Source organism: Gordionus sp. m RMFG-2023, chromosome 4 (assembly GCF_954871325.1).
Source record: "Gordionus sp. m RMFG-2023 chromosome 4, tfGorSpeb1-WG-v2, whole genome shotgun sequence".
Classification (NCBI taxonomy): Eukaryota; Metazoa; Nematomorpha; class Gordioida; order Chordodea; family Parachordodidae; genus Gordionus; species Gordionus sp. m RMFG-2023.
This window is the reverse complement of record NC_088778.1, coordinates 4,402,972-4,416,788: the sequence shown is the minus strand read 5'-3', so window position 1 is coordinate 4,416,788 and position 13,817 is coordinate 4,402,972. Positions and strand designations below refer to the sequence as shown.

Genomic DNA, 13,817 nt, shown 5'->3' with positions numbered 1-13,817 from the left:
ATTTTTAAAAATTATTTCAAAATTTCGCATAATAATTTTATTTATTGTTTTTTAAACCCCACCATAACTAATAATTCCCTTTTTTGTTTTATTAGTATTTTTCTCCAAAATTTAAGGGTTTGGGGGATCCCTGAATTTATTTATGATTTTATATCCATTTCCTTCCTAATCCTAATTTTCTTATAATATCAAACATTGCCTTGATATAAACCCTCAAGCCCTGCCCTAAGTCTACCCCGGAAACATGGACTGGGCCTAAAAAATATTTTAAAAAAATATATCAAGGTTGGTTCGATAATTTAAAAACCAAATATTTTAAATCGCTTATTATTATCTATAAGAACGCCGGGCCTTGCAAAAGGTAAATATTCAGATCTCTGCATATTAACAAATAAATGATTCAATGAATCAAAGCGACTAATAATAAGGAACGATAAATGAACAACAGATTTGGAATAAGAGCAAAATATTTTTTTCATAATTAAATTTAGGGTTTTTACAAATCTTAAAAAGCTAAGTATTAAAACACAATTTAAGAATGAAAGATTTTGCCATCATAATATTAAATTAAGAAGATTAATGAGTAAAAATCAAGCTGATTATATCTTGACTTCAGGGCACGATGGAAAAATTTGTTTTATTAATAATTCATTACTTTTAACAATGGAAAAAATTTTTATTTAAAGAAGATATTAAATAATGTAATACGATTGCACTTTCCTTCTTAATTTCTCGAAATGATTCAAAGGAAGCCATATAATTTATTTTCTTAAAGTTTTTAATTTCATTTAGCCATTGGACCGAGGTTATATGGCAAATGTTTTGCTCTTTTGTGGTAAAATTTTATTTTTATAGAGTAAAACTAATTGTATCATAGCTTCATCATTATTTTGCGAAATATTTTTTTAAAAAACTGGGGCTTTATATATTTTATACTGTGGGCACTAATTTAGGATTAATTTAAGGTCGTGCTTCTAACTATTAACAAAGATCATGGGTCATGTTGGTATTATCAAATTTAATTCATAAAACTTAAAACATGGGTCATGTTGGTATTATCATATTTAATTCATAAAACTTAAAAAAAAAATTATTGTAATATTATACGTAACTCCACAATAAAGATACAAATAAATATAAGTTTGCTCATTCGAGACAATTAGCGCATTTTATCAAATCTTCGCTCATTTTACTGAATGATAATGTTACATTAATAAAGATTTTAACTACCCCTTTTATTTTAAAGTAAATCTAAAGCATCAAAATTGGCATAGAATACCATAATTCCTACCCTCTTTCAACCCCTATTTCATTCTCTCCATTATCTTCTTATTATTAATAGCAATCTTGCGTCATATCCATGTGGTAAAAGTGTATGCTCTCATGATTAAATAGTGATTCAGTTATAAACTCATCAGCAGTTTCGAGATTTAAATAAGCTTTTTGGTATATCACTAGAAATAATGCTATCAAAAATGATTTCCTATAGATAAACCCATCTTTACAGGTAAAATATTTTAGTTTAGCTGGTAGATTCCACATGAAGAATACCTATTTAAACTTTTTTAGAATCGTTATCCTGGGAATTTATTTCTTGACAAATTAGCCATTTTACTTCTTATATAATCCCATGGGAGTTAGATTAAATGGCTCTAGTATTCCCAGATAAGCTAGAAATCCCGGATCTTATCTTGTTCCTTCTGTCATCCAGTGATTGGGCAGAAAATCTCTGAAAACGATAATGCCTATTAAGGTCTATTTAGTGTCATTTCTGGCTCAAGTCTTAATATACGCTCATATTTTATTTTTACCATATTCATTCATTTCTTCACCGCCTCATCTCTCCCTTATTCCAACAATCGCCTACGTTTCTACGAGAATAATTACTTTTCAGTTTTGGGCTCAAATCATATTTGGTCTTTATCCCAAATGGGGTTAAGTAATCTTTCCAGAAGACAAGTGTTCCATTGTGTGTTTTTTTATGGGCCTTAAAATTCTGAACCTAATTTATAAAATAAAGTTGAAAAGTTTTCCTTTAATACTAATTTATTTTTTAATAATACAATTTTTTTGAATTATAAGTGATTTCAGTAAAAGAATTCATGTGGCAGGAACTGTAAAGCAGAAATATTCGGCTGAAGCTATTTACACCGAATGGCTCAAATTCAAGCTCGATACAGTCAACATTCAAACGTATCAAGTCATGTTGACCTATCCGAATGAGAAGTTTCAAAATAATGTTTTTTTTATCCTAATTTAAAAATTGTTGGATTTACGGTTAGTAAAAAAAAACAATAAATATATTAAACTTGATTGAAAATGTAATTGTCAATATTTTTTTTAATTATTGAAAATTTAACGTATTTTCCCCACTATATAAAATACGTTATAATGTATCCATGGGAATTTCATGAATTTTCAGTAACCAACCATATGATGTGACTGCCTAAAACTTTTATTATTACAGTAATTTTTAGAATATTTTTGCCATGAACTTTTGAACTTAATATAATTTTTTTTTCAAAGATTTATCTTATAAATGACTTCAACACGCTCAAATAATGGTTTAAACTTGAAAAAATAATGCTTTCACGTAAAAAATACGTTCAGGTTAATAGGGTTTTTGTTGTTGTTTAAAAGCAAAATTTGAATTTTTAAAAACGAGCTGATTAACATCCTAGTCAAAATATTTAAACCTAGAAGTTTCGGCGGCAGAACAGTTTGGACCTCTATCTTTCAAATCTTGAGGTTTACATATTAATATATTGATCAAAATCGTAATCGGGTCGTATTTAAAAATCAACCCAATTCGAGGTTTTTTAAAATAAGAAATCTTTCACAGTTAAAATCAAAATTTTTTTACCTTTTTGGGCAAAAAAATTTTTAAATCAGAAAATATTTTTCAAATGCTTAATTTTTTTTAAAACTTTGCTTTTAAAACTAACTATTATTTTTTTTATAAGAGGATAATTTTAAAACCAAAAAATTATATAGATCATATCCCATGGCATAATAACATTCACTTATTAAAATAACGGTTCATTCATATTATGTACCAATACAAGACAGCTGATGACATGCCATTTTAGTTTCTTATGCAAAATAATTTAGAATAATATTTGTTGAAAACTTTTAAAAAAAATCAGAGTTTATTCTCAAGGCGCCGAGAGAGCTGATGATGTAATTCGATTGGCAGACCTAGAGGGCTTAGTTGCCGAAAGTCGCTAAGGATATAGTTGGCTATTAGAATGGTTAGTATATGTAGATCTGAATATTATTTTTCTCATTAAATAATTCTGGGAAATCGCGATTCTTATACGGGAAACTAACATGACATGCTCTCAGCTGACTTTTTTTTCAAAGAGCGCTAATGCACGTCAGTATATCTAAGTATTGTAATGTAATTGAATCATAAACCTACCTTTATAAAAGAAAACAAGGTTTTATGATTGACAAGGGGGGTGACGTTATATGGGAATTTACTGGTATAAACAAAGATTCGTTTCCAGATAAAAATGACTCAGAGTTGATTCCACCTTACAATGCCGATTCGGCTGATGGAAATATCGAGGTTACTTTTTTCTTTTTAAAATTTTGATATTAGTATTTAGACTGTTTGGTCGACTTATTGCTTAATATTGGTTTTTTGTATCGACTTAAATAGCCAAAAAAGTAAAAAAAAAAGGTTTATATAAAAAACAAAACGAAAGTGGGAAAAAGCAAAAAAACGTGAATAAAATGCGAAAAAAAATAATCCACCAAATATTTAAAACAAACTAAAATAGGATGCCCTAGCTCAAAAGCTTTTTAGCCTATACTAAAAACCAATTTAACAAGACAAATTCTTATGGAGGAAGTATGACTCAAAGGATAAAGAAATGAAATTCTTTCATAATTATAATTTGAAACATAAAAAAAATACAAGTCGGGTTTAGTTTACGTCAATTATGGTATCTACGATGACTTTTTGTATCTGAAGACCCGATTAAACATTTCATTGGCAGGTAAAATTGGTATAGCCAGATATGGTTCCATCTTTAGGGGCTCCAAAGTTATGAATACTAAAAATTTACACACTCTTTAATTTTTTTTTGATCTAGTAAAAAAAAATAATTTGCTGATTTGAGCCGAAAGCTTGAAGATTTTGGTCATAGATGGCACAAAAGGTTTGAACATCTATTAACCAAATCTAAAGGCTTATATTGAGTTAAACGTTTTTTTAAAAAATCTGTTCAAATAGAGCCGTTTGCAACATTACTTCAAAAACAACATAAATGAACTGAAGACAATACTGAATCTTCACAAATCGAAAAATTTTATTAATAAATGTAATAAGTTTAATTCAGGGATCCAAACCGAACCTGAACCGAACCGTTAAACCGCTAAAAACCGGTATTTTTATCGAACCTAAACAGAACCTAAATCTCTAAAAAATTTTAGCCGAACCTGAACCGAATCGTTAAAATGCCTCTGAACCGGTTCTAGTCACATAATTTTATGCTTATAAAATAATGTGTAAGTTATTACTAGTAGTATATTGCAAATTTTTTTAATTATATTCAAATTGTTTTAAAAATTATTATCAATCACATTTGATTGATAAACGTCAGTCATAATTTTTATAAACTTTAGTATATTGCCATTTTACAACATTTTTTTAATATTTTAAGCTAATAAATTATAATGCCTAGGAAAAAATTAAATCAAATATATAAATTATTTACATATAGTATTATAAATGACACGTCAAATTTGATATCATACTGGCAATGCCAGCTACCCAAGTTAGTGTTGAAAGATGTTTTTCAATAAATAAATTTATATTATCTCCTTATATATGTAATTTGAGTGAGACGAATTTTGAAAATATATTAATTGTGCGGCTTAATAAAAAATTTTAAGTAATTTTTCATATTAAAATTAATCATTGATATATTTATTTGTTATATTTATAAATTAAATATCATTTTATAATGTGAAATTAATAAAAATGAAGGTTTTTATTTTAATTATGAAATAAAAAAGAAATTTTCCTTATACATAATCCTAAAGTAGGTTTGAATACAAAAGTGTTCAAACTGGTTTTTAGAGATTCGAACCGAACCCATATTTTTATTTTTTACGGACCGAACCTGAACCTTGAACCGTTATTTTTATCTGAACCTAACCGATATCTATTTCGGTTTGGATCCCTGGTTTAATTTATATTTACATGATTTATATCTATAAAACGTGTTCTTATAATTTCTTTCTACCACCATAAATTAATTTTATTTGAATCAACTTATACTTGCCATATTTGTTTCACATCTCCTTTGTTATCTTTTCTAATTTTTTTAAAACTTTTCTTTTCGTTCGCTTTTCATGTATGCTAAATTTTTTCTCAGATCTTCATAATTCTACCATAATAAATAAATTAACCTCATATGCTAACTATTTTTCTTCCTATCCTCATAAATTAAATATATATTACATTTGAAAGAAAAAGATAATTATTAGGATTGTTCGAGCACCCCAAAAAACTTCTGGACTACCCCTCTCTTTAACCATCACCCCAAATGAAAACCCCTTTTGATTAGCATTAAACTTTCATAGAATTTTTTTAAAGATTGTTATTATTGTTAAGAGACGCAGAAGTCAAAAAATTAGCAAAATATTCCGATATACAGTCTGAGTACTCCTTATTTTTATTATTTTACTCCAGTGGGATTTATTTAAGGCAAAATAATTTTCAGGCCTGGCTGAACTGCTACCCACTAGGAAGAAATTTGGTAATTTTTTTTTTACAAAACTCATAATTAGGCAAATGCATGACTTTATTCCTTCATAATTAATACATGAAGGTCCAGGCAGAGGAATATCTTCAAAGAATTCCAAGGGCTGGGCTTCACCGATCTCTGATATTTACAATATTGCAACTTTTGAAAAATATTTAAAAAAAACACTAAAGATAACCCAAAAAAAACATTTTATTTCTGTCTTAGATTTAATATATATTTGTAGGATCATCGCGTGGTATTCTTCTTCTTTCTCGTCGTCGTTTAATGATCTTTTTCTAAGTTTACTCTGGTAGGCCATTTTTTATTCTAATCCCTTTTCCCATTTTCAAAGGTCCTGAGCATCGCCGCCTGTCAAACCTAGCATTTCCTTTCATTATCTATCATATTCAAACTTGCCTTTGGTCGCCCTCTGGGTCATGTTTCCTCTAATTTCAATCTGATCTAATATTTACATCCCGTTCAACATGTCCTAACCATTTCAGTCTCTTCTCTCGACATCACCCATTGCTTCTGTCGCAATCTTTTCACTGTGAACTCATTTACGACAAAGTAAGTACAATCATTGGAGTTTTTATTAACATCCTTTACCACACTTCACACCATAGTCACTTCATTTTTTCTCTATCTTTTCTAAACTTTCATCTCCAAACATCACATTCGTCATTTCCATATTTACTTTTTAAGACCCTACGGTTAAATTTTTATTTTTTTTTAAACACAAATTTTTTAAAAGGTGAAAAATGCAGAAGTATTTGAACTTGCTGGTCTTATCTTATACTCCGATCCTATCAATTACGCTCTGGAAGGTATAGATTCAAATGTAGTATACCCTAATACCTGGTGGTTGCCAAAATCAGGTGTTCAGATGACCGTATCTCTTTTCAGTGGAGATCCTATGACTTTGGGATATCCTTCTCTACTTAATTTTGTTATTTTATTGTCTGTCAAGATTTTTAGAGTAGAATAAATTAAAAAATGCATTTCCTGATTTTTAATTTCACACTGACCGAGTTCGAGTTAGCTAGGGCAGGCGGAAATGTGATATATATTTTTCCAACCCTCAAAGCATTAATCAAAATTAGTTAAAATACTTAAATTTATATTATCTTAAAAATAGAGGTAAAAATACCCTTTTTTAAAGGTTTTAATTTGTCAGTGAGGTATTCGCCAAAAACAAAAATTTATCGAACAAGAATATTTATCAGGGAAGATCGAGATGATATGGCAGTGATTTGCATTTATGCGATATTTAGCCCGGCTCAGGCCAATATCTTTAAAGCCCTCGTCCGATTTATTAAATTTAAAGATCCTGGTAAGCTACATCTGATTTGGGCCGAACTTTCCACAAATCTAACCTCTAACCTACAAATTCTTTACTCTCCATAAAATCTTGCTGACGCACTAGATTTGCTTGCACAATTAAAAACGAATTTCTTAACATTCTATCTACTGTTTTTACCGTTTTTTATTCCTAAGTTAATATTTTAACAGTATTATTTTAAATAAGTTTATTTTTTTAAAAAATTTTATGTAGCCTCTATGTATAGGGATGTGCCGCCAAAAAATTCTCTACCTTCCATACCAGTTTATCCCATATCATACTCAGATGCTTGGCACCTATTTAGTGGCATGGATGGCATCATCGTTCCTCAGGAATGGCCGGGTGGCTTAAATTTTACTTATAAAACTGGACCAGGATTTATTGATTCTAAATCTGAGTGGTAAAAAAAAACAAAATTGATTGATTCGTGTTTTAGATTCCTTATTCTCAGTTCAGTTTGAAAAAAAAATTCAATGATTACTTGAAGATTTATTTTTTGGCTAAAATATTTAGCAAAACAATAAAGCTAATCAAATTCACAACTTTTAAAGAAGATCATAAAATAATTTTTAAAAATTTATGGTTTTCGTAATGAAAGATTTAGTATGCATTATAATCACAAATAATTTATTTATGAAAGATATGAAATTTTAGGTAAAATTTGATCAAAAATTTTATTTGATCATCATTCTCATCAAAATCTTCTACTAAAAAAAATTTCGTGGATTCAAAATTTTTAAAGATTTTTATAATTTGAAGAGCATTTTAAACTCTGGTTTGGATTATATAAAATCAAGATAAGATTAAGTTGCGTTTTATATAAATTTGGTTGGTAGTTAGTCTATTATTATTTTTTAAATATATTTGATCTTATGATTATAACTGCAAAGGTAACTTTTGAGAACTTTATACTTTTTCATAAATTAAAATTATTATTTATACTACCGAATGAAGAGATAAACTTGCCTTTTTATAGAACGGTTAAAATAAAATTTCGGGCTATATTTAAAATAATCATAAAGATATTGAGAATATATATAAAAAATTTACATTAGTTATTGAATAATCTCTTGTAAATGTAACATAATAATCCAACCATTCCTCCTAATAAAGGAAAGTTAAACTCGACATAAATTTAAAGAGGGAGAAAAGACCAATCTACAATGTGATAGGCTGTATAAATGGAGATATAGAACCTGACAGATATATCCAAGACCCTAAGTGGAAACCCTGATATAGGAGAGTTAGGTAGCGGGAGCGATTTTTTCCCTTTCATGTATTATGCCGGTGTGACTTCTATGGATATACGTTATGTGTATAATAAGGTAATGCGCTATAGAGTAAAAAATATTGAAATAAATATCAAAACCACATATATCTACCTAATAATAGGTGTCTATAATTGGCTATGGAAAAATTATTTCTATTTGCTTTAAATAAAACCTTACATTTTTTTAACATCCATAATCCAGATTTGCTACCACCTCCACTCCCCAAACATTATTCAATATTGAACTAAGAAGTCATTTTCCGACCTCGTTGCCTATTGAAAATATACCTATATAGTAAATCTTATATTTTGCAAACTAATATTAAAACATTTATTAAATTATATACTACAATATAGGAAGATATGAATATACCGAATTATCCTTTGTACCATACTAGATATGACACTTTTACAATGTTCACAAGCACATATATCCAGAATTTATTTATCACAAAGCGGCAAGTCAGTTAATAGCTATACTAGTTCATTACTTGTCTGATTCTCAAATCGTGCCCCTATCACCTGCCTCTTATGGATATTCCTTAACGAAATTCTATAGAAATATAATTAAAGACTTCAGCACCCTGGAATTCAATAGGATATGCATGAGTAAATTTTTTCACAAGCGTTCATTATAATACTAATTTCTAAGAATCCTTAAATCATTTTTATAATTTCTTTTGTTTTCTTAGTTTTATTTTTTTAAAATCTTTTTATTGATTTGTTTGTCAACGCATTATCCTTATTTTTTAAAATATAAAATCTTCCCCCAACTGATATAAGTATTTAAGAATGATTTCCCTTATTTGTAAGCCGATTTTTTCTTTTAGTTTATTAAAAAATTGACGAAAATGTTAAATTCTTAAATTCCAAGAATCTTTTATATTCGAGTCTTAAATAAATAATGAAATTAAGTATATTTTGGCATATAGTAATATTTATTCTGAAAATATTTATATACTTTTTGAAATGAATATAATGATTTATTATTATTTTCTTAAATAAACATTGTCTAGATGATCTTATGGCTGCCATAACATATTTCGATAGTAAGATGACAATTTTCCAAATGAATTCACTATTACCGTCCTTCACCAACACCACTTCGTCAAATACACAAAATTATTCGGTCATACAGACTCGTTCATTGAACGATAAATTACTGATAATTGAAAGGGGTTTCTTAGACACATATGGATTGCCCCACAAACTTTTTTATAAACACTTGACATTAGGCCATCTAATACAGATATAAATAGTGGGTCTGGTTTTCCAGCCTTAAATGACTTACTTTACGCACTACAACAATTATCTAATAATTCCAAAACTGACTTACAAATTTTAACGTTTTGGATTGCGATATCATTACCGATTGGAACAGTTGTAATAGTGGGAATGACTAATTAAATGATTTATTGAGTTATACGTATCCTGATTTGTGTAATTTTACCGATCCATCCATAGATTTTACACCATCTACTTCAAATGATCAAAATATTTCACATATAGTGAATGGTAAATCTAAATGTAAATTATCAAGTTTCTTAGTTGAGGCAATTAAAAAGCATATCGCCGTTTTAGCTTTTACGATCAAATCAATTGCAGATTTCGTAGATGATTAAGCATATATGTGTATATAATTTTTGGGAAAACTATAGGAAAGATATTATATTAATAAAAATGGTTTGTTATTATAATGTCTTTTTTTTATAATTAAAGTTATTTATAATAAAACTCTTACTGATGAGCGTTAAACGTTATTAATTTTTTATGTGCCTTATTAAAATATTAGATACCGTACCGTCTTGGCCTAATCAGTAAATGTATATGTCAGCTATCGTATAGATTTGGGTTCCAATCCTTAAAGGACCGGGTTTTTCTGATTGAAAATAAAGCGAAATTGCCTTTAAGATATTAATTATTAAAATCATTTAAAATCTCTGGCATGTGAGTTAATAATATCCCATCAAAAAAAACACACGCCAATTTACATCTGATGTACATTATTTTGGCCCGACCGACCCACTCAGGAAAGACAAAATTTTTATCAGGCCCAAAAAATTCGTGGATTATTTGGGAAAATATAATTATGTCTTAAGGCTTCATTTATAGTAAAAGCCTTATTGTTTAAGCGGTGGGTTTATTTAAAAAATCAAGCCAGTAAATCGGTTATAATTTAAAAAAATATGAAGTGTTATGATGATAACGCTTTGCTCCACCTCTTCTCAATTCAAATCCCTGTTTCTCATATTTTTTTCTTGACCATCCCAAACCTAATATCATTTCAAGGATCCCCAAAGGTGCAAGATTGCTTGTGGCTAAAATTTTCGCTGATTGTCTATCACTACTGCTAAACTAGATATGAGAATGAATGATTAAAATTCCTTTTCTATGGTTATAATACCTTCAGCGTGCCTGACAAAACTTCACTTAAATCTCTTATCCAGAAAATTAATGATGCTACTTCGATTGATGCCCCTCATCTCTATAAATACAGAATGCCATTGCCTATCAAAAATGAAAGAAATTAATTGAGATGAAGGCCAATCTGATATGCAAGAAGATTGACAATCTTAATATTAAAGGGGCTCTCAAATTGGTTTCCACACATGACTCTCTCGCTGAGCCAACCAATGATACTAATATAAAGCTCTGTCAAAAACATCCAACGGCTACCATTATCTCAATTACCACAACCTCACTCAGCATTTGCTTCACTATTTACTCCTGAGAAGTGAATAAAGCTATCCTTTCCTTTCACCGATGCCCATGATCTTGTTGGCATTCGCCCTATATTTCTCCAGGACATCACTTTCCCCTTAATATACTTACAAACTTCCATTCTTTCTAAAATTACGAACTTTCGCAATAAAATTTTAAAAGTGATGTATTAAACTTGGTTTCTTCAATCCTCTTTAGTGCTAGGCTAATAGCACTTCAAAGCCCAATGTTGATATAAGACTGATTGCTATTAGTTCTACCTTTCTTCCAGTTGCCAAGATGATATCTTCTTGAATGACGCATTAAGCATCATGCCTACTAAGCCCTTTCCAACTTGGTGTTGGGATTATTGGTGGCTGTTAAGCGGTTGTTCATTTAACAAATACACTTAGAAAATCAGCCAACCAATAAATTTTTAGTCAAAATTGACTTCTCCAATGCTTGTAATACATTTTCCTGGATTTTTTCCTGAACTCTATAATACTCTTTTCCCTAGTTACACAAAATTTTTTTAATCATGTTACCAACTTTCTTCCACTCTGCAGTTTAATACTTATAAAATTCCTTCCATTGAGAATAAACAACACGGAGTCATTCTAGGTTCTTTATGTTTCTGTTTAGGTATCAACGACATGGTTAAATCTATTAACTTGAAGTACTCATTATCCTTTCATGCTTGGTACTTTGATGATGGTATCCTTGGTGTTTCCAATGAAGAGGTTAACAAAGCAGTGAATTTAATCAATGATGCTGGAAATGCTATTGGGCTCTCCATCAACCCTGAGAAATCTGAATCCATTTATTTCCTTTTCCACTCCCATCAAGCTATTTTCCTCTTAAAAATTTTTTTCAAATTCCTCGTATTCAATATGTGCTTCGATCAAATCCCATTTTTAGATATCGAATACCTCTCGGTGTATATGAAAATAGAATTAAAGCCCTAATCGAAGGTATTCTAAACCTCAAATCGATGATATTGCCTGGACAAAATCCTCTTTACCCACCAAGATGGTTGGACTCGGTATCAGATCCCCTTCCGTGCCTTAACCACCTCATATCTAGTTGTCTTTTAGCAAAAAATATAGTAAATACCCATTTGATAACACCTGTCCCTTCATATAATGGTGCCATCGAGTGGAAATCACTAATTTTTGCTGATCACCCTCTACCAGAAATTTATAAGCAGAAGGACTGGGACGGCCTTTTATTGCAAGCTGCGTTGAATCACTCCTTTCCAGAATGCAATCATCTTACCGTCCTTTATTCTTCTCTCTGCTCAATGGTTCTGGCCATTATTTCCTTGAAGCCATCCCTCAGTTAATTTACAATTACAACTATACCAAAATGAGTATACTCACGCCATTGGTATTTGTTTAAATTGCCTAATAACTCATCCTCACATCTGTTTAGGTTGCAATTCTGCCGTCCTGGGTAATGGAAGGCATAGCCTTCATTGTCGTTTGTGTAAAGGTCGTATCGTTAAACACTATTTATGCAATTCGATCTTCCTTAGGGCCTTGAGATCTGCTCAAATCTTCCATTCTTGAACCTTCTGGCCTTTTCAGATTCGAAACGTCCTTATGGGATCTCACAAATTCCCTGGAAGCGCAGTCAATTCCTGGTCTGGGACTACTCTTGCATTAATCAAACTCTGAATATTCTAAAGAAAAAAGAGACTCTTAAAATAAAAAAATATTCTAAAACATCGAATATTTATTCGGCAGCCTAATCCCACAAGATGATCAGTTTTAACTTTAAATTGCTTTTTATAACTAATACATGTATAATTGCGTTATTTACAATAAAATTCTAGCTTATTTAATAACTAGTGATGTTAAAAGTTACTTTTGAAACATAACTAGTTACAGTTACTAGTTACATTGGCAAAAACATAACTAGTTACGTAACTAGTTACATTTTTACAAAAGTAACTAGTTATTAGTTACAGTTATTTTCAAAAGTAACTAGTTACTTACTTTATACATCCTTCATATGCGCATTATTTATTTATTGAATGCATTTATTTAATATAAAAAAAATTAGGATAAACAAAGTATAATTAGTTATATAAAATAATATACAATTTATTTATATAAAAAAATATCGCAAAATTGAATATTTACATCGAATATAAAAATATATATTTGCATTGAAAAAAAAACATTTATTTTTCATAAAAATTAGAATCTAATAAATGTTTATTTGCTTTTAACAACAAATTAATTTCAAAGTTATTATCTAGGAGACGTGCTCGTTTATCTCCAAAAATGAGCTTACCTAGACTGAATAAGCGCTCTACGAGAGCACTTGATGTTAAAACAACATTATATTTAATAAAGAGTAATTTTAACTTTGGAAAATCGTTATATAAAGAAAAAGTGTTGTTATTGATAAAGTTTTCTATAAGTTCATTATCCAGAATATTTTGGCGCTTTAGGTCAAAAAATCCAACTACATCAAGTGATGTTGGTTTTGAGCATGATTCATTCGTCTGGGATTCACTTTGAGGTATTAAGGTATTTATTAAATTTAAAATTTTCTCCTTTTTTGCTTTATTCCTTTCTTGCCTAATCCAAGGCCAGTCAGTTTTAAATAAAGGGTGAAGAATTGCAGCATAAAGATTATTAAACCTATAACATGATATTATTAATTTATAAATAATTATTTGATTTTAGTTACCTTTTTTCAATACTAACTAATATAGTATTCTTTAGAGGTTGACAAT

General features: G+C 29.3%; 1 protein-coding gene and 1 long non-coding RNA gene across 2 annotated transcripts; both read left to right on the top strand.

Annotated features, from left to right (window-relative positions):
• The first annotated feature begins 1,646 nt into the window (after nucleotides 1-1,646).
• On the top strand, nucleotides 1,647-7,505 carry LOC135928250 (N-acetylated-alpha-linked acidic dipeptidase 2-like). Its single transcript, XM_065464655.1, has 6 exons — nucleotides 1,647-1,693; nucleotides 2,083-2,226; nucleotides 3,433-3,571; nucleotides 3,926-4,051; nucleotides 6,514-6,637; nucleotides 7,315-7,505. The coding sequence occupies exons 1-6, from the start codon at nucleotides 1,647-1,649 to the stop codon at nucleotides 7,503-7,505; spliced, it is 771 nt and encodes a 256-aa protein (XP_065320727.1).
• Nucleotides 7,506-8,174: 669 nt separating this feature from the next.
• LOC135928157 (uncharacterized) lies at nucleotides 8,175-9,521 on the top strand. The gene is made up of 4 exons (XR_010572246.1): nucleotides 8,175-8,426; nucleotides 8,574-8,666; nucleotides 8,729-8,980; nucleotides 9,388-9,521. It is a non-coding gene; the product is annotated as an uncharacterized LOC135928157 (long non-coding RNA).
• The last annotated feature ends 4,296 nt before the right edge of the window (nucleotides 9,522-13,817 follow it).

Excerpts from the sequence above, each read along its gene's own strand:
- LOC135928250 (XM_065464655.1), top strand. The coding sequence starts at position 1,647 with ATGGCTCTAGTATTCCCAGATAAGCTAGAAATCCCGGATCTTATCTT. Across the intron at positions 1,694-2,082 it reads GAAATCCCGGATCTTATCTT|TGATTTCAGTAAAAGAATTC; the intron begins GTTCCTTCTGTC and ends TTGAATTATAAG. Across the intron at positions 4,052-6,513 it reads CCATCTTTAGGGGCTCCAAA|GTGAAAAATGCAGAAGTATT; the intron begins GTTATGAATACT and ends ATTTTTTAAAAG.